At 62.5% G+C, this 21,750-nt stretch overlaps 2 protein-coding genes across 2 annotated transcripts in view; one reads left to right on the top strand and one right to left on the bottom strand.

Annotated features, from left to right (window-relative positions):
* Positions 1 to 295: 295 nt before the first annotated feature.
* Positions 296 to 11,601, bottom strand: MAB21L4 (mab-21 like 4). The gene is made up of 8 exons (XM_035008319.1): positions 11,547 to 11,601; positions 11,154 to 11,341; positions 9,530 to 9,706; positions 6,377 to 6,932; positions 3,563 to 3,788; positions 2,992 to 3,145; positions 1,612 to 1,968; positions 296 to 807 (listed from the first exon to the last, which is right to left on the bottom strand). The coding sequence occupies exons 1-8, from the start codon at positions 11,599 to 11,601 to the stop codon at positions 715 to 717; spliced, it is 1,806 nt and encodes a 601-aa protein (XP_034864210.1). The 3' UTR covers positions 296 to 714.
* Positions 11,602 to 14,467: 2,866 nt separating this feature from the next.
* The window catches only part of CROCC2 (ciliary rootlet coiled-coil, rootletin family member 2), a 66,205-nt gene continuing 58,922 nt past the window's right edge, over positions 14,468 to 21,750 (top strand). Inside the window, exon 1 of the mRNA XM_035008318.1 lies at positions 14,468 to 14,542. Coding sequence (XP_034864209.1) covers positions 14,468 to 14,542 — 75 coding nt within the window. The remainder of the gene's footprint in view (positions 14,543 to 21,750) is intronic.

The raw sequence follows: 21,750 nt of genomic DNA, 5'->3' as shown, positions 1-21,750 counted from the left end.
TATGTCTATGATCCATTTTCAGTTAATCTTTGAGAAGGGTGTACGGTCTGTGTCTAGATTCATCGTCACCACCACGGTGACAGGACCCGAAATGGGTTGGCAGAGGGAGCTGCAGGTGTCCCCTCTGTCAGCTTCAGTTTCCTCTATGAACTAGAAGGTGGGAACACTTGGGGAAGAGGGTGGTCATTTGCCGAGAATGGAGAAAGTTGGAAATTGTCTGCACACTAGCTTCTTTTACTTCTACATTTCCCGGGGAAATATTCTCCACGTAGATATACAGAAAGTGGTAGGTACCATCCCCGCTGTGTATATCCAGTGTTAATTTATTCAAGGTCTGATATATAGTATTTCATTGCCACAGAGTAGCATGTGACACAGGTCGGGACAAGCCGTTGAGCTCCAGGTCTCATGCAGACGCCTGGTTTTGAGAGTCTGATGACATCACACAGAATGGATCAATGCACATCTGGTGAAACCCAAGGCACCTTCATCCCAGGCCCTTGGGGGATCAGGCAGCTACTCCCGGAGGCCTGCTGCCCAGCATGCTCAGACTCCCATGAGGCCATCCCTGGACAGTCTGAGGTGGTCCCTGTGGACATGTCTACCACCCACCACCTGCCTCAAGGTGAAGCCCATTCTCTTCTCCAAATGGCCTCCGTGGGGCCTTGTAGCCAGGCCTCAGGCAGTCAAGACTAAGAGTCAGGGGAAGGCAGCTCAGCATTCCTCAGTGTCCAGAGTCTTGGTCTTCCAGAAGATGCTCTGCATGGCTGAGATCCGGTTCTTATCCTGGATGTTGAAGACCTGGAACTGCAGATGGGGTGGGGCACAGAGGGGTCACGGAGCTGTCTGGGGGCCATCACAGGGCCCTGGACACAGTGTGGGACAACACATGCCCCTTGACCGCCAGCACTTCCTGCCTCTGGGTCTCTGCCTGAACAGTCCTCCCCAAGTGTGGACTCACCCAGAGCCCTCTCCACCAGGGGCCCTTCTTCATATGCAGGTATCCTCCCCAGATGGGCCTGACACAGAGGAGGCCCACCAGGTGCTTGGGGAGGGCTGAGCATGCATCACCCCTCTTGCTTTCATCCTTCCAGCCCCCATGTGCCCCGGAAGGAGACCGTGTTGGCTCTTCAGGTGAGGGTGGGGGCCAGCCCTGGGGGAAAGGAGCAGGAGTGGGCTCGGTGGGAGCAGGGGAGGGGAGGGCTTAACAGAGCTAGCAGAACCTTGGTGGCTCAAGGAGGGCCAGCTGGCAGAGCAGTCCAGGGATGCATCAGGAAACTGTCCCTGTGAGGCCCAGGGACAGCCACACCCCTTCATGAGGAACGGAGTCCCAGGGTAGGCAGGTGGGGTTTGAGCCCTTGTCGTGTGTGGCTTTGGGGGCGGTTCTGGTGGGTAACGGAGGCTGGCTCAGACCTGCTACCCTGGCTTCCTGGGTCACTAGCGGGCAGGGGGCACTCGTGGCCTATCTGACCTCCAGATGTCCCACCTTCCCGCGACCGACCTGCCCAGCCTTCCTTCAGCTCCTGACCCTGGGGCAGTAGGTCAGGCTCTGTCCCCACCTGCATGCCCGCCTGGGCCCGACTGAGATGCCCCTCAGCCTGCCATGCCCACCTTGTCCAGCAGGACGTCAAAGTAGGCGGTGGCCCAGTAGGCCGGGTTGCTGGCGGGCAGCTGCAGGAGCGCCTTGACCCCGTGGCTGATGCGCGGCGGGGGGCTGCGGCCCAGGTGGGTGACGTGGATGCGCAGGGAGGCCTCCGGCTGGCTGGCAAAGTGCTCCACATGCTGGTACAGGGTGCTGAGGTCCAGGCCGGCGTCCTTAAGCAGGTTCCACTCGGGGTAGAGGAAGTGCGGCAGGTTCCTGGTGGCCAGACAGCAGAGCAGGACCACCAGCAGCCGGTACACAGCGCCCTGAAGCTCCGCCCAGTCCTCCGGCTCTGGGAAGAGCACCGAGGCCCACAGCAACACGGTCTGCGGGGGGACGGTGCAGTCAGGCCCCCGGCCCGCGGCGGCGTGTGATCTGCTGCCGCCCGCCCGCCCCACCGGGCTTCCCGCCACCCTCAGGCCTGGCCCCTCGTCAAAGCCATCCCCCTTGGAAGCCCCTGTCCCGCCAGCACCCCTCCCCCACACTTCATGCCTCCCCTGGATGTCCCAGCGTGTGTCTCAACCCCTCCCCACCCGCTGCCTCCATCCTGGCACCTCCCCGACTCCCGAGGTACTGCCACTGAGTCCGGGCTCAGAGGGACTCTGCCCCCACCCAGCCTCCCACCCCACACCCCCCCTCAGGAGAGTCTGAGGCTTCTACGCCTCCCCTGGTCCCTTGCCTCATGCCCCCACTCCCCTCCCATGATCTCCGACAGTGCACTGCGGCCTGACCCAAAGAACCCTACCCCAGGGCATTGTCCTGGCCCTGGTATCCTGGCTGCACCAGGCACCCTCTCCTCCTCCTGTCCCTGAGCCCCCCAGCCAGGGGCCCCTCCCCTGCCACACAGCTGCTTTGCTGTGCCCTCACGACCCCTCCTCCCACCAGCCCCCATCATCCCTAGCTCCTGTGGGGCTCAGGAGCCGCGGTGTGCCAGACCCCAAGGGCCCTCCCCAGTAGGTGGCAATCCCTCAGAGGTGGGTGGAGGCCTGCAAGGGGTGGGGAGTGGGTCAGAGGGAGCTCCCATGCCAAGTCGGCTCACCCTGCCCGCCAGCCCCCAGCTCCCGTCATGGAGCAGCACTCCACCGACCCCCCAACACAGCTCATTAGGGGCAGAGACCCCATCTGCCCCCCCTTCACCACCTTGTGCCTCTGGCCCTGCCCTTCCCTGCTCTTCTCAGCACCTGATGGTCACACAGACCGAGGAGGACACGGCTCCAGCCATGTCCCAGCAGCCTGGTGAGCAACCAAGAGCTGCGGGACGGGGCTGCTTCCTCTCAGAGGGCGGATCCCCAGCCGGTAACCTTCACAGCCACCAGGGCCCAGTGCGCCCGAGAGCCCCCCATGCGCACCTTCAGGTGGCAGAAGGTCAGGCCCGGGCTCTGGCCGCCATCGCGCCAGCTCTCATGGTTGACCCTGTCCAGGATGGAGAGGCCGTCCAGGCGGTGGCCCGGGAAGGAGCCCAGTGCAGCAAGCAACCTGGTGAGCAGGTAGTCAGTGGAGACCCTGGGAGCCAGGACAGGCACACCACAGTTGGTCAGCATGGCAACCTCAGCCAGGTGTCCAGGGGCAGCCTGCACCCACAGCTTATGCCCAGAAAGGAAAGCCTCCAGCTTCTGTGGCCTCCCTGGGAGCAGAAGCTCGTGAGCCTCACAGCCTGTCCCGGCCCACTCCTCACGTGGGTTGGGGGCACAGCTCCACCCTCCCGCAGCTCCAAGGGGGGTGAAGCCGGCAGTGGGGAGTGAGCATTCTGGCCGGATCGGATCCCACAGCCCCCGAGAGAGATCCCAGTGACATCTGATCCCTGCGGGGGGAGGAGGCATCCCCACAGCCTTCCTGCTCAGAGTGAGGGGAACGGTGGGGTGGCAGCCCCCTTCCTGCCGGCTCCCCAGGACCCCACAGACCCCAGGAGCTGTGTCCTACCTCCAGTGCTGGGCACTGGCTGGTACCAGGGCCACCTCTTGGCTGATGATCCTTTTCAAGCTGCCTTCAGGGAACCCTTGCATCAGCTGGGCCGCTTCTAGGGCGGGCACCCTGTGCCTTCTCCGTACCACGGGCATGATGTTGAAGCGGATGGTTCTCCAGCCACTGGACGCTAGCAGGGACAGGTGGAGCTCCTCCTCCCTCAGGCTGTCCACGTTCAGAGATCCTGCAATGACCGTGCCCTGGAGTCCCCACCTCAGGCTACCCCTCACACCTCTCAGAAGGGGCTGGGGAGGTGAAGGACAGGCCCAGGATGGCCCAGGAGTGACACACGTGTCCCTGAAGGCCTGGTGTCAGACGAGTGTGCTTGGTGTCCAGCACCCAGGAGGGCCTGGATCCGAGGGCTGACAGTGAGTGAGTCTGTGCTCCCTGGTTCCACTCCACAGCCTGGGTCCCCAGAACCACATCCCAGATGGCACATCGGAGTAAAGATGCTTTCTGCCCCCTCACCACTTAGATGCAGCCTCGTGCCGCTCCCCTAACCCAAAGCCCCCGCACCACCCAGGAGGGGACATTCCAAGGGTGATGGGGCTGGGGGCTGGGGTGGTAGGGGTACTCTGGTATGACCCGGGGCCCTCTGGCCTTCCGCTTCAGTTGTCCCTTCCCCCAAAAAACATGAATACCACAGAGAAAGGAAGGGAAGCTCAACAGTGTGGGGAACACTCATATCACTGGCCCTGACCAGCGCCAGCCAACCCTGGATTCAGAGCAGTCCCTCCCCTCCCTCAGCACTGCCCAGCGAGGGTGCTGGCCAGAGGTCAGGGACCAACCATCGGGGAGACATGTCCCAAAGGGAGTCCCCAATATATGCCATGGGGAAAGGTCTCCACAGGAACTGAGCTTGGGATCTGCATTCCCCCACTGTCCCACCCTGGCCCATCCGCAGCCCTGGGGGTCCTGTAGGAAGGAGCCTGGCCCCCCTTTATGCAGACCCCTCCCCCCAATCTCCTATAGGGTAGTTCTTGGGCCACTTCTTGGGACCTAGCCCAGAGCTAGGTCCTGCCACCCGGGCCACTCTATCCTCCCCCATGAGCCTCAGTTTTCCCATCAGTTCAAGGAAGAAAGCCTCAGTTTCCCCATCAGTTAAAGGAAGAAAGTTCAGTGATCCCTGGCCCCTCCCAATTCTGGGTTTGAGCTACTGTTGGTGCCTTCATTTCCTTACCTACCATTGGTCCCACATTCTGTCCACGGAGGTGGCTTGGAAGGCAGCCAGCCACCCCCGCAGCCTGTCACAACTACTCCCCGCCTTAGCCCCCGGCCCGGTCTCACCGGTTCGTTCCCCGGTGAGAGCAGCCTGGACCTTGTCACCTGGAGCTGCTGGGCTTCCCTTTTAAGGTAAGTGTCAGGAAGCAATGCCTGGAATTTCCCTGCACCCCTGACTCAGGCGGCCCCGGGTGTGGCTCCCAGGCTCCTCTGCTTTCTCAGGCTGGAAGCCGAGGGTGGTGGGGACCCGGGGACAGGGAAGAGGGGCAGCTCAGAGTGCGCCGGACGGCCCAGGGCTGGGCACACCCCCACAGGTGGGTCTGTCTCCCAGGAGGGCACAGGGCCTGCAGGGGACAGGGCCAGGTGGGAATGGCCATGCGAGGTCACGGCAGCAGACAGACACGGCCCTGCAGCAATTGAGAGGTTCAGAAGATGAGCAGAGAAGACGTGGAAGGGCCCGGGGCTCTGGGCGCGCCTAACGACAGGCTCCGGCTGCCCCGCGAAGGTGGCCACTGGCCCCAGGTCACCAGGCAGTTCTGGGGGGGGCTGGGGCTAGAACTTGTCCCCTCTGAGTGTTGGAAGTCCATCCAGAGGCCGCTCTGAGCAGCCCGGGGCAGGTCACTGTCCCTGAGGTGGGCTGACCATCCCCATCCTCTGGCATCATGGCAGACACAAGGACCAGCCGCCACCGTGGGCCTGTCCCTCCCAAGGGAGGCAGGACATTCCGTTTTGGCCCTCAGGCCCTGCCAGGACAACCCAATGTCTTTGCTCTGGTCCCCGGGAGGACGCCCTGCTGTCCTGAGCCCCCCACCAGCAGTGCCTCTTTCTAGTGCTCTCATAGTGCAGGCAGCCCCTGCTGGACGGAAGCCCACATTCGTGGTGCCGCCGGGAGCCCTGCCCCCCAGGGGCTCACCACCCCAGTCACACCAAGAGGGCACCCGGACGAGACACGGAGGCCAGACTCCAGCACAGAGCCTGCTCAGGGCCCAGGACACCAAGTAGCCAGCAGACCATACACTGAAACAAAACTGTGCACATCCACACACACATCCACACACACTCCCATGCACACACACTTCCACCTGCACATGCACACACGCACACGCGTGTCCGTAATCCTGTATACGCACACGCTCACACACACAGTCTTCCCAGGGCCGCGTGACCGGGCGCGGCACGCAGGGTCGTCTGTACGGACGGCCGTGCTGAACTGGGACTGACAACAGAAGCACCTGCCCAGACCTGTGGCCGGACCCGCATCCGGCAGGTCAGCGGGAAAACGTTGCCCAGCGGGTGTGTCGTTCTAGCTCTTTCACAAGTAACAGCCAGCACGCCGTGACCAGCAAAGTCATCAGGGGACGTGGAAACGCATGACCCGTCCTCTTAGAAGGTTTGGAGCCAGAAAGGACCTCCGAGCAGCATCCCCCAACTTGTGTGCCCTGACACACGCACCGAGGGATCCCAGTCTGCACGCACACACACGTGCACACGCACGCACACATGCACGCACGCCCTGCCGTCACACGTGTGCCACGGTCGCCTGGCGGCTACCTGGTATGATGAGGCTCTGGTGCTTGCAGTGCACAATGGCCGCCACCAGAAGGTCCTTGAGGACGCGCAGGACTTTGCCGGGCACAAGGAGGCCGCAGCACTTGCCGCCACCCTCCGAGGACACGCTAGACACGTCCTCGGCCGTCCACCGCTCCAGGCCGGGCCCTTCCCTGGAGACTCCCAGGCGGCAGGACGCGGGGCCCTCCCCTGCCTCGGCGGCGCCCCCCTCTTCAACCAGGAGGGCCTCGGCGTCCACCCACAGGGGCACCTCCATGGCCACTGGGTCCTCCGAGGAGCGCAGGGCGAACTGGAAGGCCTCCAGGTCACGGGAGTAGTCCACGAGGAAGCGGGGGTCCAGCTCATGCACACGCTCCAGCACTGTGAGCAGCACGTTCTCCGCACGCTGGTAGTCCTGCGCCCGGGGCGCCCCCCTCGAGCGGAGAGCCTGCAGGTAGTGGTGCCACAGGGACATCTGCACAGCCATGGCTGGGGCAGGGCTCAGGGCAGCTCGGAGGACGTGCTGAGGCTGGCTGTGCGCACAGGAGGAGGCCGCCGGCTGAGGAGCGGGTCCTCAGGCGGGGCCCCGGCTCCCTGCACAGAGAATCCGGAGCTCGCCCCAGGGCCCGCCTTTGAAGTGGGGGTGAGTCAGCCACCAACAATTAGGAGTGTCACTGGCGGCCTTGGGCAGGGGGCGGGGCCTGGTCACCACCCGCCTCGGCTCCTCCCTTCTGTCCCATGGCCTCTGCCTCTCAGGCCCAAGGCACACTCAGGCTCAGGACAGCCCTGGAGAAATACCACAGTCAGACCACTGCGCCTCCCAGGGCCCGGCCACCGCCCGCCGCGCTGTCCCGGAGCTGGGGGGTCTGTTCCTGGTGCCCCCCGTCCCCGTGCAGCGGCTGCAGGGGCTCTGCGGCATGCAGGCCTCCCGACCAGGTCGGGGAGGACACATGGCAGCCCCATTGCTCAGATGACAAAGGTGAGGCCGGGTGGTGGCCTTCCCAGACCCCCGTGTGGGGGCCCCGCTGCAGCTGCCTCTGAGGAGCCTGGAGGGCAGGGCGGGGGGCTGAGCTCCGTCCACAACCTCAGCGTTCCACTCAGGCACCTGCGCCCGGAGAGCGGGGAGCCTCCCAGGTGGAGGGTCGCCTGCAGCCCGCCTGTGAATCCTGCCTCCTCTCCCTTCAGCGCTGCCCTTCCAACCCCCAAACCCAGGCCCTCACATGTCCTGCCCCCCTCCCTTGGGGCCTTCAGCCCGAGGGGAGCCCACACCCACCTGGGTCTGCAGCTGGAGCGAGCCTGGTTCTAGGGGAAGTCTCCCCAGCTCCTCCTCACGGGGTGGAAAGCCTCGCCCTGCCGGCCCCCTCCAGCACCGCACCGGGAGCCCTGCCCGGCCCAGCCTGTCTCTCTGCTCAGGCAGGCAAGTCCCAACCAGCCAGGGGGGAGCCGCCCCCGCTGACCCTTGGCCCTGCTGGGCCGGCCTTGTACGCTGGGAGCCCCCGCCGGAGTGTCTGCAAACAATGAACTTGGAGACAGTCCCTAATAGGGTATCCTGGAGATGCCACCCTGCAGCCCTCGGGGAGCCCGCACCTCCACCCACGCATGGGCCTCAGACACCCAAAGCGGCAGGCAGAACCTAGATCCAAGGGCACTCACTTCCTTGTGCTTGGAAGCCCCAGGAACTGGGTCTCTCGTTCCACACCTCCCAGGACGGGGAGCTCACTACCTCACAGCACCGTCAAACAAGAGACCGGTTTCCCTCCTCAGACCTGGCCCGATCCTGTCCTCTGGGGTTACCCAGAGCACGTCTGTCCCTCTCCCAGGGCAGCCACTCAGTGTCAAGGACCCTGACGCCCTTGGTCTGCCTCCCACCCCACCCATACCATGTTCTGGTCCCCCCACACACTCTGCACGGCACTTCCACCTTCATGGGACTCTGTAGGGAGGGGCGTTGCTGCAGAGGAGCTGGGTCCCGCTGTCCTGACCCCGGCCCTGGGTCACAGGGCCCTGTCTGCCTTGGCTCTACCATCTGCGACCCAGTGATGTCATGTTCCTCCAGCTTCCTCGGACCTCAGGGCAATCCTGAATTGGCCCAGGAGAGCGGGCGGCCCCGCTTATCAAAGTGCCCACTCTGGGCACGGCGCAGCAGGGACCTCCGCCGCTCGGGGCAGCCTGCCTGTTGTGCACCCCGCCCCGTCATCTGGAGAGCTCTCCCCCTTGGCCCCAGCAGCCCCCTCCTCTGGGACAGTGACTCCGAAGTGCCCCAAGCCAGTCATCCGCTTTCCCCTCCTCTGCTGGTCGGCTCACCCTCGCTATCTCCATCACCGCTCCCTCCTGACACACGTTCCATGTCCCCAGCTCCTCGGGGGCCTAGGCCCTAGGCTCCACGGCCGCTCTGTGTCTGCCTTTGGACTTCCCACAGACCCCTCACACCTGGTCTCCTGCAAGGGCAGGGCCGGGAGAGAAGACGCAGGTGCTGCCCTGGCCCACTTGGCAGTGCCTGACCACAGGCGAGCCACGGAGTTCGGGGGCCTGCAGACCCTGGGTCGGAGCGGTGAGTGACCGGGGTGGGCAGGGGTGTCGGCGCGGTGGGCAGCCAGTGAAGGAGTTTGCTGGCTGGCACACATGCCAACGACCAGCGCATGTTTGTGTAGCTTACACCTCCCGAGAGAGCTCAGGGCAAGTGCACAGACCCTGTGTTTCTGGAGTTCCCGGATGTGCTGGAAAAGAGGGACCTGCACAGCCCGTGAAGTGGACCGTGGGAGTCCGGCGGCAGACCCCACATGGCCTCGGCGTCATGGGCATCATCTGGAGGGACCATCCTGGGTGGGCGCCACTCAAAGCCCATGGGCGAGCCTCCTGGGGCTGCTGGGATGGATCGCCACCCTCAGGGCACTTAGAACAAGCCTATTCTCTGCTGGTCCTGGGGCCAGAAGTCCCAGATCAGGGCGTGGCAGGGCCCTGCTCCCCCCAGGACCTCCAGCGAGTATCCTTCCTGCCTCTTCCAGGCCCATCTGTGCTGGCGTCCCCCCCGGGGCCCCCTTGGTGTGTCTGTGTCATGTCCTCTGCCTCTGCCTTACAAGGACCCCCGGGGGACAGTTGGGCTCCCGGACACCAGCCCCGGCCGATCCCACCTCACGATCCTCAACCCCGTCTCACCTGGGGCTCAGTCTCTACCTGGTAATAGTCACAGGTTTCCGGGCCCGGGAAGTGGCCACGCTTTACGCCCAGCCAGACCGCGTGTTGGAACATCTTCCAGGAGGCCACCACGCAGCTCCTGTGCTCACCAGCCCCCTCGGAGAGCATGGGGCTGCCGCTCAGGCGTCCCAGGCCTTCCTGTCCGGACCACCACCAGACACAGCTCCGGGCCAGCCTCCAGATGTGAAAGCAGACGCTGCCCGAGCTGCCTAGTGTGATCTCCAGAAAGGGTCGGCGAGGTCTGAACCAGCCACGGATGCCTGGGGGGACCCCTCCCTCTATGCCCAGTGGCAGGCCTTTCTCTCCAGGACCTCCTGGTCTCACTCAGCACACATGCCCAGAACACCTGCCGGAAGCTGCTCACGCTCACGGACACACAGAACGGTCAGACCTCAAGAGAAGACATGCCCGGGAGTGCTGTCCGTGAGACTCCGGGCGAGCCGCTGGCCGGCCTGGCCTCAGAGCCTTCGGCAGAGAAACGAGGAATGAGCTCCCAAGACACCGCCACGCTCTGACAGCGACCCACAGCGTCTTGGCCACCAGCGACCCAGAAACCAGCAACCCTTTCCGCATGCTGTGCGCCGTGGGCCAGCAAGTTCCCAGGCAGCACACGGGAGCTGCCGAAATGAGTGGTCTGAATGTGGCCAGCCCCAGAGGGTCCCTCCCACACGTGGCTTCTGTGGGCTTTAGGCTGGAACAGCAACGCTTGTCAAGCTGCAAAACCCGGTCCTGGCTCCCAGGGTGCCGGCAGCCCCACTGTCACCGGCGGCCCCGTCACGGCCTAACTCTGGTTTGCGGCCCGACGACACACAGGACACGCAGTCAAGGTGGACAGAATCTGACATGCATGTCTGACTGGCTGGGGCCATGGCTGTGAGCGCTCATTCGTTGCTTCTGTGGAATATTCAAGCCCAACCGGCCCCGTATGTGTCTGCCGCGCCTGGCATTCCTTCTCCTTGCTCGGCCCTGGAAAGGTTGCAGCGGCAGCTGGGAAAGGAGGTGCCGCCTGCCCTCCCAGCCCTGGGCTCTTCCCTGGAACCCCGCTGAGAAGGCCCCACTTCCTACCCCAGCAGGCTCCGGCCTCTGGTCCCGGACTGTGGGCCTCAGCCTCCACGTCTGTCCCTACCTAGCAGGCTCTGGCCTCCGGTCCAGGGCCGTGGGCCTCAGGGCGCAGACCCCCAGCTGCCCTAGGTACTCTGTGGGGCACCAGGGCCCACAGTTACTCAGGAAGGCTGCCCCAGGGGAGACGAGGCGAGAGCTGGCAAACTAAAAACCACTATGGGAGGGAGAAACAAGTCCCTCGCGGCCGACGGCAGCCCAGGTCACCAGGCCGTCCCTGAGCCACTGTCTGACTGACTGACCAGCAGGAGCTGATATTTGCTGGACATGTCCGGCCTGGGGGGCAAGGAGCTAACCGACAGAGCAGGCAAGGCCCCACGCGCTTCCACACAGGACCCTCGCCTGGCGGGGGGACCGGCTGGGCAGGAGTGACAATCCCAGTGGTGGGGGGCTTGCAGAGAAGGGAGCCAGGCCCCGGGAGGAGGGGTTCCCAGGCCCCCGATGTGGCCACAGCCAGCACCCCTACCCGGGCTTCCCCCAGAGATTTCCCGCTTGGGGGGGTCAGAGCGAGGAGACAGCTCTGGCCCTTGGCTTCCCCGCAGCTCCCACACATCCGCATCCCTGTCACTGGGCGCGACTCCCCGCCGTCCGAGCGCCAGTGGTGTGTGGGCTTATGCTGCCCCTCGGTTTCTGGTGATTTCTGGATGGCATCTTCTGTGGGGTCGCCAGACATGAGAGGCACAGAGCACAGGAGTTAAATCACTGGCCCTTGTCCCCCAGGTCCCAGGGGCTGCCTTCCTGACCCCCCGCCCATCGCTGCCCAGGGGCCCTGTGGGAGGGCTGCGCTGGGGCCGCCGGGAGAGGCCGCCTGTGGAGGAGGAGACGAACCCTCCCACTCCAGCCACCCCCACACGTGTACCTTCCACAGGAAGGTCCGCCTGCTTCCTGCCCAGCGCCTCCTCAGCACCTCCCATCATCCCTGGTGCCATCTCCCCTGCTGTCGGCTGCCCTGTCACCTCCCGCGTGTAGTCCCATGCATCCCTGGCTTGATGGAGTGGCGCAGGTGGGAGGGGGTGATGGCCTTTATGCCAGAGCCGGTCTCTGCGAGGGGAGGCAGCTGGCCGGGCAGCGAGCCCCCCACCCCAGGCTCCCGGGCAGGCGGCACAGCCTCCGTGTCCTCCTGTGCTGGCAGGAGCCACTCCTCTCCTGAGCAATCGCCCACCTCCTGACAGACGGTCACCGAGGACAGTTGGCTCTGCGGGGGAGGCAGGTCCCCAGGAAACAGAGTCACTGAAGAGCACAGACGGACAGACGCTCAGATCCCAGGGCCAGTTAGGGTGGGACGGCTGCCTGGAGGCCCTGAGGGCCTGGGACAGAGGCAAGCCATTCCTCTCCTCTGGGGTTGCCCTGCGTGTGACCCATCTTCAGAGAACATGTCAGGGCCACGTGTCCCATCCACGGCTGGCCCAGCCGCACCCGTCCCTGTCCTGTCTGTCAGGGCGAGTACAAGAGACGTGACCGAGGGCCGAAGTGGCTGGCCTTCATGCCAGAAAGCCAGCACTTTCGAGCGAGCTTTGAGGTCCCTTCCCCTCTCGGGAATCAGGTGTGGCAAATTCTGGTGCCCCTGGGGCCAGCGGCGGACAGAAAGAGGTGAGGCCATTCTCTCGCCCTGGTCAGGACCAGCCATGGTCTTCCCTGAACCCTGCCCTGCCCATCCCACAGAGGTGCTGCCGCATGGTAAGGACCTCTAGCACACCCTCCATCCATTCCAGAACATTCCCCAGGGGCCATGCCCTGTCCTGAGGGCTCTCCTTCTTGTTCATTGATGGCCCAGGACCAGGGGCCATGAGCATGGACCCCAAGCAGTGAAGAGCCCCAAGGGGAGCCCCAAGGGCTGGGCTTCTCCCTGGAGGAAAGGGTACAGGGGTGGGGGCGAAGGCTGTTCTGTGCTGGGCTTCTCTGCACAGCATGGGGGCTTAAGGGGGAGAACAGGCCGAGGTGAACGTTGGGGATGGGGTGGGGGCCAGAGGCACGGGCAGGATGCCCCACCCACCACGGGCAGCGACTCTCCTGGATTCCTGGGAGGGGCCACAGGTAATCACGCTGGCCTCCACAGCCCCCTCGCGCCCCACCATTACACGAACGCCCCACAGTGAGTTCCCCAGGCAGGAACTCTCACCAGAGGCAGGCCATACCCTCTATGCCTCCAGAGCCCAGCTCATTGGTGTCAGATGAGGCCCAGCCTCTGAGCAATAGGGAATGCTGCCCCCTGCTTTGTCTCCCTGAGGACACCTGCCTCACACCTCTCCCAAGCTCCTCGGGCTATAGACAGCCTTGGGTGCTGGGAGGTTCCCAAGACACAGCATGGGTCCCCTGGGCTCTGAATCTGTGCCTTCAGAAGCTGGAGGTCATTGCTGGTCCAGAGGGGCCCGGGGCAGAAGGACTGGCTAGGGCCTGTCCACTGACCTGTCCAATGAGCCCCATGCCAGCCCTGGATGCCCAGCGGGACTATGTCCAGCCAGGGAGCCTGGCCCGTGCCTGCATGGGGCACTCCGGGGGCTGTCCACCTGGGGGACAGCAGGCAGAGGCCCTGAGGATACCAGAACAGAGCACAGACACTTCTCGGGGACACTTCCTTTGAGCACAGGTGACCCTGTCTTGAATTTCCACTTTGAGGAGACAGCCTGGCCCCTAGCAGTCCCTCAGCAGCGCTCCCACTGAGCAATCCCCTCACTACCAGGTCCCTTCTGGCCTTGCCCCGGTGGGCTGCCCCCGGCCTCCCAGGATGTCCCAGAGGAGCTCAGGCTCTGGGAGTCTGGGGGACATCCCCGGAGTCCCCACACTGGCCTCTACTCGTTCGAGGGGCAGTCATTCCCGGCTGCTGGGCCCCTCTCCAGCGGCTGCCTCTGTTCAAGATGGACTCGCAGGGAGAGGTCCAGCTTGGAATGAGGCTTGGGGAGGGGACGCTGGCCCGACTGGATGCCCAGTGCCAGACTCAGTCCAGAGGCCCTGGGAGGCCCAGGCTGGGAGGGGCACAGGTCTGTGCCTGTCCCTCACCTTGCCTAGCCCCTGGGCCTGGGTCCCACCACCCCAGTGGGTGAGCTCTGAGAGTCCCTGCCTGTCCTTTATGTGGCTCTGGGAAGCTTTCAGTGACAGGAGTAGGGCGAGTATGACACAAATCACGTGTGGAGTCGATTATCCTGCGGGGGGACTCCAGAGGGAAGCGTCCAAGCACAAGGTTAGGATGAGGGGGGTCTCCTTTGGTCCTTGGGCAGGTGCTTTCTCCTCACCAGGCCTCAGTCTACCCATCTGCTGGATGCCATCCCACTACTGACCTCTGAGTTCTTTTCTGGATATTAGAAAAGAAAGCCGCAGTTGATTCTCCCTCAGGAGGAAGCTGGTGCGTGGCCCCCAAGCACACGATCCTCCCAGGGAGAACCCTGGAAGGCTGGGAGCCCTTTCCCACAGGTGCGGGGGGAGGGGGAGGTCTGGGGGAGAGCCAGCCCCTCCTGGGCGTGATCGCTCAGGGGGACAGCTTCACCCAGGACGCCTCTGGGTCTCCAGGAAACAGCTTCCAGACAACAGCGTTCCTTAGACCCCATGGCAGCAGGGCCTGCACTCCTGTTTCCAGGGAAACTCAATCCTCAGCGTCGCGGTTGCCCCAGCAACGCCCCGGGCTGAGCTGGCCGTTTGGTGGCCAGCCCAGTGGGGCCAGCTGGGCGCCCTGACGGAGGAGCCAGGTGTGGTGCTGGGTGGTGCTGGCCCGGCCAGGGTGCCAGGAGGACACTCGCCGGGCAGCCAAGCCCCGGCTTCCTCCCAGGTCCTGGGCTCCCGTCTGAGATGAGTTCTGCCTCCAGCAAGCCCGGTGATGGGGATGCAGAGCAGACCCCACTGGGGCTGGACACCGTGATCCAGGTCAGTGGGGTGCCCGCCCTCCAGCACCCTCCTGGGAGCAGGCTCGAGGGCACCTTGGGGGGTGCACGGAGAGGCCACACCTTCCCAGCTCCAAGGGGCACTTGGGTGCTCACACGGTCAGCATGAGCACGCACACAGAAGTGCAGCATCAGCTCAGGAGAGGGGCCTGGGGAGAGACTGGACTGGGCGTGGGGAGACCTGAGCCCAGCACCCCGCCGCCCCATCCGTGCCTGCATGAGCTCAGGCCGTCAGCCCCCTTCTCTGAGCCTCAGGCTTGCGGCCTGAGGCACACGGCGGGTGGGGAGGGACAGGCAACTCTTCCCCACTGGGGTCCCACGTGCTGGGACCCCACTCACTGCTTTCTTCGTGGCAGTGTGGGAGCTACCATTGCTGGGCGGAGGTGGTTCATGCCAGTATCTATTCTCTGACTTCCAGAACTTTCCCGTGTGCATAACAGCACCAATAGTGAGGACCGCGAACTCTCCCCATGCGCCTCTCTCCTTCACTCCCTACTTCCCAGAGTCAACCCAGTGCCCGCCCCGCCATCCCACGCCCTTAGGCGCCTACCACTGCCGTCACTGGACTCTGGCCGCCACGGCAGGCAGTCTGCACCCAGATTGAACCCTCGGGGATCCCAGTGAACCCCCGATGCCCCGGCTGACTCAGTTGCTTACTAACCCAGCTCTTAGAATCTCAGGCCGCGCTGTATGGGGTTGACATGGTCCCTATACAAACAGCACAGGCGGCCAGAGAAGAGTAACCCCGTTGTTGCCACATGATTAAATAACATGGTGGAGCCACCTTGCACACGCACACGCACACACACACGCATGCACACTGATGCCTACACAGGATACAATGTGATGGGACAGGATACTTGAATCAGATGACGCAGCAAGACAAAACAAGGGCCTGGGTGGGTGACTGTCCAGCTCCCAAGGGGTGTCAGTTCTCTGGATGGAGAGAAGGACAGATGGAGGGAGGGCAGGCTTGCACACAACAGTTTCAAGACACTTTCAGCCAGGCATCCCCGAGGATCATCCTCTCTGGATTCCAGGAAAAGAGAGGCTTGAGGGTTAAGCACGTTGCTGTGGCTACCAGCGTTCGAGGGAGAGACGCCGGCTGGGGCCTTGTCTGGCAGTGGGCCGTTGCTTGGCAGACAAGGCTGCCCCCAAATCCCACTGCCTGTGGGAAACTGTCACCGAAAGTCACAAGGAGGCCCAGCCGAGGTCCACGCTGCCCGCCCAGCCAACACCTGTTATTTGCATTGGGGTGATGAAGATCTAGGTGCCATCACCCCGGGGGTGAGTAGGCAGGCAGGCGCCAAGAGATGCCCAGATAGGCCTGTCCAGACGAGGAGGCAGGGCCACAGGGCTCCTCCAGCCCCTCCAGCTGCAGACAGGGAAACTGAGGGGCCTGGGCAAGGTGTGGCTTGCCAATGGGACCAGGCCTGATGGCACTCCCCACGCCTGGAGAGCGCCCCTGCAGCCTCTCTCTGCATGGCACCCCAGGGCACCCAGCCCCTGGCCTCCCCCTCAGAGCTGGGTTCTCAGGGGGTCCGGCCCTAGAGCAGACAGGCAGGCAGACAAGAGGCAGAGCCCCGGGCGGGGAGGCCAACGCCAGAGGGCCCATGATTCTGGATTCGGTCCCCTTAAAACTACCAAAACAGACTCTCTTTCAGGTGTAGGTTCTGATTAATGATAATTTCCTAGGAATTTGTCCACATACCTAAATTTTCAAATTTACTGACGGAAGTTGTTCCCAATATCTTCTCGCTGTTGTTTTGATGTCTGAGGATCTGAAGCAGGTGGCCGCCGGCCCCTGGAGTTGAGGGGTTGGAGACCCAGGGATTCCTGTGTGACATTCGGGAGATCAGGGCAGGCCGAGAGGAGTCGGTCACCCTGAGCGATACCCGTTTTGCGTTTCCGATTTCGGCCACTGGTTGATCCTCTTTACCGTATTTTTGCCTTCTATTTCATTAATGTATAGATTTATTATTCCTTTGCTTTTCAGTTCTTTGGGTTTGTTGCTCATCTAATTTTTTGAGATGTGTGCTTATCTCATTAATTTGCAGCCTTCTTTAAAAATTTTTTTTTTTTTAATGAGGCGCCTGGGTAGCTCAGTCGGTTGAGTGTCCGACTCTTGGTTTCAGCTCGGGTCATGATCTTGCGGTCATGGGATCGAGGCCGGCATTGGGCTCTGTGCTCAGTGCAGAGTCTGCCTCAGATTCTCTCCCCCTCTGCTGTCTCACCCACTCTGTCTCTCTCTCCGCACGCATGCATGCGCGTGCTCTCTCTCTAATAGATAAATAAAATCTTAAAAAATGTTTTTTTAACTTCTTTTAAAAATGTGGCAAAATATATATATATATATATACATCAAATTTACCACTTTAACCATTTTTAAGTGTGCAGTTCAGTGGCATTAAGCCCACTCACATTTATATACAACCATCACCACCATCATCTCCAGAACTTTCTCACCTTCTCAAACTGAAACTCTGTCCCCATGAAACACGGGCTCCCCAGCCCCACCCCAGCCCCTGGCGCCCACCCTTCTGCTCTCTGCCTCCATGAATTTGGCCACTCTCAGGACCTCAGAGGTGGACTCAGACAATACCTCTCCTTCTGTTCCTGATCCATTTCACTCAGTGCGATGTCCCCCGGGTTCAGCCATGTGCTAGCCGCGGTCAGAATGTCCTTCCTTTGCAAGGCCGAATCATACTCCACTGTGGGATGGACCACACCGTGTTTCTCCGCTCACCTGTTCATGGACAATTGGGTTGTTTCCACCTTCGGGCTGTTGTGAATACACTGCTGTGGACATTGGTGTGCAAGTCTGTGTTTCAGTCCCTGCCTTCACTTCTTTTGGGGATATACCCACAAGTGGGGTTGCTGGGTCCTATGGTAACTCCTTATTTAATGTGAGGAACCACCCTACTGTTTTCCACAGCAACTGTATCATTTCACATCCCCACTTTCTTTTTCTTCTTCTTTTTTGAAGGTATGCTTTTCTTTCCCAACAACGCGTTAGCTACATCCCATACATTTTGATATAATAATTTTCATTATTATCCAGTTCAAACTGTTTCCTAATTTCCATTGTGATTCTATCCATGGGTCATCTAGAGGTATAAATACCCTAATTTCCAAACATGTAGAGATTTTCAAATTGTTTTCTACACCTCGTTTGACTATATTGTGCTCAGAGGTTTTGTTTGGAACATCTTAGAGTGGACAAGCCTATTAGCATCCAAGTGGGGATGGTAGGGAGGTAAGTGGATATATGGACCTGACCTCAGGGAAGAGCTCCATGCTGGAAATAGACATGTGGGCTTGTTGGCAGATGTGTAGCCGGGTGAGTGTCCATAGAAAGAGGAGATGGAGCACTCCCACACTTACAGATGGGAAGGGCAAGAAGGAACCAGCCAAGGAGACCAAGATGGGTGGCCAATGAGGTGAGAACAACTGGGAGGGGTGGTGTCAGCAGGAGAATGTTTCAGGGAGGAGGTGGTGACCCACATGCTGCTAAGAGATCAAGGAAGATGGAGACCATGGACCACTGGGTTTAGCAACATGGAGGTCACGGGTGACCTTGACTGCAAGGGTACCTCATGGGGCATGTAGGAGCAACACTTTTTTAAAGAGGGATATAAATTAAAACAGTTTGTGTCAATAAGCATGGTCTGAAAGAGAGAGAAAAATCACTGATACGTAAGAAGAAGGAAGGCTTGCTGGACAATGTGTTAGGTACATGACAGAAGATGAGGTGGGATGGATGGGATGGAACCTGAGGGGGCCCACCCATGCGACTAGGATGGCTTGAGAGCATCATGGTGCGGCAAGCCCTCATCAGTCACTTGCCAAGGGCCAAGACCTGGGCTATTTCCAAGCCAGCCAAGGACAGAGGCACTGGCCCATCTCCGAATCTTCCATCCATTTGCCCTGATGCAGCCAAGGTCATGCCAGACCTGGTCAGATTAACCAGTTATGCTAATCAGATGGGCCGCATCCCCCTCCTCCTCATTCAGAAACACCGCTCTCCCCTCTGCCACCCCATAGTCCAAGGGGACTGTGGCGGCGCAGCCATTCAAGGCTTCCACAGTGTCCGCCTCTCCTGCCTTATTGCCCCCCATCCCTGCACCCTCCTCCCCCAGGCCCCATGCAGACTTTGAGAACCCACCCCACTGCCTTTGCTTCCGCTCTTCCCTCCACCTGGACACCTGACCTGCGCCTCCGCTAGCTGCTGGGCTCTTGCTTGTCCTTCAGGGTCCGACTTGCCTGCCACCTCCTCTAGGAAGTCTGTGTGGGCACTGCGAACACAGGAGCAAATAAGACCAACAGGGTCCTTGCCCTTCCGAGAGTTCCTTAATATAAATCATTTTGTAGTTAGTGATTCATACCTTAGGCTGGGTTTTCTGTCATTCACATGGTGACCTGTGCCAAGCACTGATCATGCTGGGGACTCAGAGATAAATGACAAGTTGTTCCCCTCACCCCAAATGCCTGTCAATGCCTGGCCCGGATCTCCCATCTATTATGAGTTGAGGACCAAACTGCCCCCCATAAGAAGCATGACCCTGCTCCTGGGGCGACACCCAGGGCCCCAGCGGGCTCCACAAATGCACAGAAATCTGAACTGGCCAGTGCTAAGACAGAGCAGCCAGGGGCCAGGTGTTACCGCAGACACAGAGGAGCTCTTTTTCCTCAGGAAACGGAGCCTGGCAGGCCACCAGCCCGGCCAGGGCCCTCTCTGCAGCAGGCCAAGCCACGGAAGGATGGCAAGCAGACGTCCGGTAGCTGGCCTTGGCTGCAGACCCTGTCCTTGGATGTGTTCTCCCAGCTGTGCCCGCTCCTGGCGAGGGCCAAAGCCTGCCGCTGAGGGATGCAGGGGGGCCTGTGGGGGGGCCCGAGTGGGCAGACAGGGAGGAGCACAGGGGGCGGCGGCCGTGGGGGGCCAGGCTCAGTTCCTCTGCCATCTGCCTGGGCTCGGGGACGTGCCACACCGGGGAGGACACCTGAGGCCAGTGTGCCTGCTGAGTCCCAGTCTCCCGCCACAGGGCAGGTGCCGGGACCCACAGGCGGGTCAGTCCTAACACTACCTTTGGTGGGTGCGTGACCTTGGGGGAGCCTCCCCGCCCATAGTGAACAGGAAACCTGCCCTTTGGGGTCACGACAGCGGGCGTGACAATGTTCGCTACGAAATCCTCAGCGGGGAATGCCCCGCCTCACTTCGCTCCTGCGGGCTGGCGACCTTCCCTTCTCCACGGCGCAGGTCAGCCCCCCGAGCCTCAGCCTCCTGCAGTACCGCCGGCGGCCACACAGCGGCACTGTGGGAGCTCGGCCGCCCAACGCGGCAGCCGGCCAGTCCACCCGCAGAGGGGCCGGGACAGCCCCTGGACTCGCACTCCCTCCCTCGGCCTGCTCCTGCCCCGGGAGGCTGCAGCCTGTGACCCGGCTGAGCGGGGATCGTCCACTGGACGCTCTGTCCCAGGGTGATTTTGATCAGAGGTTCTGGTGCCCCTCCCTCCCTACCACTGGGCTCATTGAACCCAGGCCGAGGTCGCGTGTGGGGGAGCCTCACCTTCTTCCGTCCCGAAGATGCGAGGCTCCTCTTACGAGCCCATCCTTCCCTCCTCCTGGGTAACAGGCGGTCCGCGTCCGGTGCCCCTAGCAGCCTGGACGCCCAGGGGGAGCCGCTCGGGGACTTACTGACGCTGCTCCCCCAGCAACAGGAAGTAGTGAGATTGCTCTGTGTGATTTCCATTGCGGACCTACAAGGCCACCTGCCCTGCCGAGCCACCTCCTGTCCCACAGACTCCACACCCCACCCTCCGCAGAGCCGCAGCGCCCCCCCCCAGAGCTCTGGGGTGCCCCCTCCCATTTCACAGACGAGGACCTGAGGCAGGGGACACACCCAGGGTCATGCGGTGCACTGGCAGGACAGGGACCCCAACCCAATTCCCCGGGGGAGTCCTGCTCTGACCCGGGTGGGGTACATAGGGGAGCCCACGCTCCTCCGCGTGCAGGCTCTCCCGTCCACACAGCCGCAGTGGGGAGGGGTGACCGTGACCAAGGGGTGCCCGGCCCCCTTGCAGGTATCTGTTTCCATGGGCCATGCCGAGCAGGGGCTGGGACCTCGCAGGGGCCTTTAGCGCAAGTTGAGCTGAGGAGGCCGCTGGGGGCGGGAGGAAGGGATAGGGCTGCGTTCAACTGTGAGTCTGGGGTCTTTGGGGAAACCGATGTCCAGCCCCCCGACGACGGGCTGAGAGTCCCGGGGCGGGGGGTAGCCTTCTGGAAGCCTCCCTGTGCACAGCCCGGACACGCAGACCCCACCCCACCCCCACCCCCCGCCTCGGCCCCCGACCACAAACGGCCAGCCCGGGAGGAGGGCCCCCGGCCCGCAGAGGAGGCGACCCGCCCGGACCTGCAGGGCCGCAGGGGGCGGCCAGGGGCTGCAGACAGGAAGGTCTCGGGGCGGAGGGAGCAGCCTCTCTGGGCCAGACTCCAGGCGGCCGGAAACAGGCGGCGAGCCGCGGGGTCCTGCCCGGAGGTCCGCGAGGCCCCGCGACCCGCCCCGGACGGAGACCAGGCCTCTCTCCCGGCCCCGCCCCCCATTCGGGGCTCTTCCCCTTCCCCTCCCGGCCCTCCCCGGCCCGGCCCCCTTCCCCCTCCCGCCCCTGCCCCTTCTGGGCCTGCCCCTCCCCGCCCCCAACACCCCACGGCCCCTCCCTTCCGCGCGCCCCCCGCCGCGCCCCCTCGGCTCCAGCTGGGCCGCGGCCCATCGCAGGCACCCGGCCACAGCTGGAACCCATTACGCCCCCAGCGCCTCTTGGGACGTCTCGGCTAATAAGTGACCCTCTGTAAATGTTAGGAATGAGTCAGGTTTATGCCGCGCTGCTTCAGGCTTCCCGTTAGCGGGTGGCGCCTCGGATGCCCGGGGGAGCGGGGAGGGTGGGGGAGGGCGAAGGGGCAGAGTCGTTCCTGGCCTCGGAGGGAGAGCTTCCTGGAGTTCATTGTTCCTACAGCGGGGCCCGGGGTGGGTCTCACTACCCCCCTGAGCCTCAGTTTCCCCGCGTGCAAATACAGGGTTCAGGGCAGACAATGGCTGAGCCCCTTTAGCTGCCTTTCCCCCCAGGAGGACGTTAGCCGCGGTTGATGGTCTTGGCATTCGTGCCTTGTTTGGCCCAGAAAGGGTAGCAGGCACAT

Source organism: Mirounga leonina, unplaced genomic scaffold (assembly GCF_011800145.1).
Source record: "Mirounga leonina isolate KUSES-001 unplaced genomic scaffold, KU_Mleo_1.0 Mir_151, whole genome shotgun sequence".
Taxonomy (NCBI): domain Eukaryota; kingdom Metazoa; phylum Chordata; class Mammalia; order Carnivora; family Phocidae; genus Mirounga; species Mirounga leonina.
Note: the sequence above shows the minus strand (reverse complement) of the source record. Positions and strands in the feature narration are given on the sequence as shown.

Bases quoted from the DNA above. Each gene is read 5' to 3' on its own strand.
- MAB21L4 (XM_035008319.1), bottom strand. From the start codon at position 11,601: ATGGGAGGTGCTGAGGAGGCGCTGGGCAGGAAGCAGGCGGACCTTCCT. The intron at 9,707-11,153 runs GTAGGGGTGCTG...TGGTCCGGACAG, and splicing joins AATCTCTGGGGGAAGCCCGG to GAAGGCCTGGGACGCCTGAG. The intron at 6,933-9,529 runs GTGAGACGGGGT...CCCGCTCCTCAG, and splicing joins AGGTAGAGACTGAGCCCCAG to CCGGCGGCCTCCTCCTGTGC.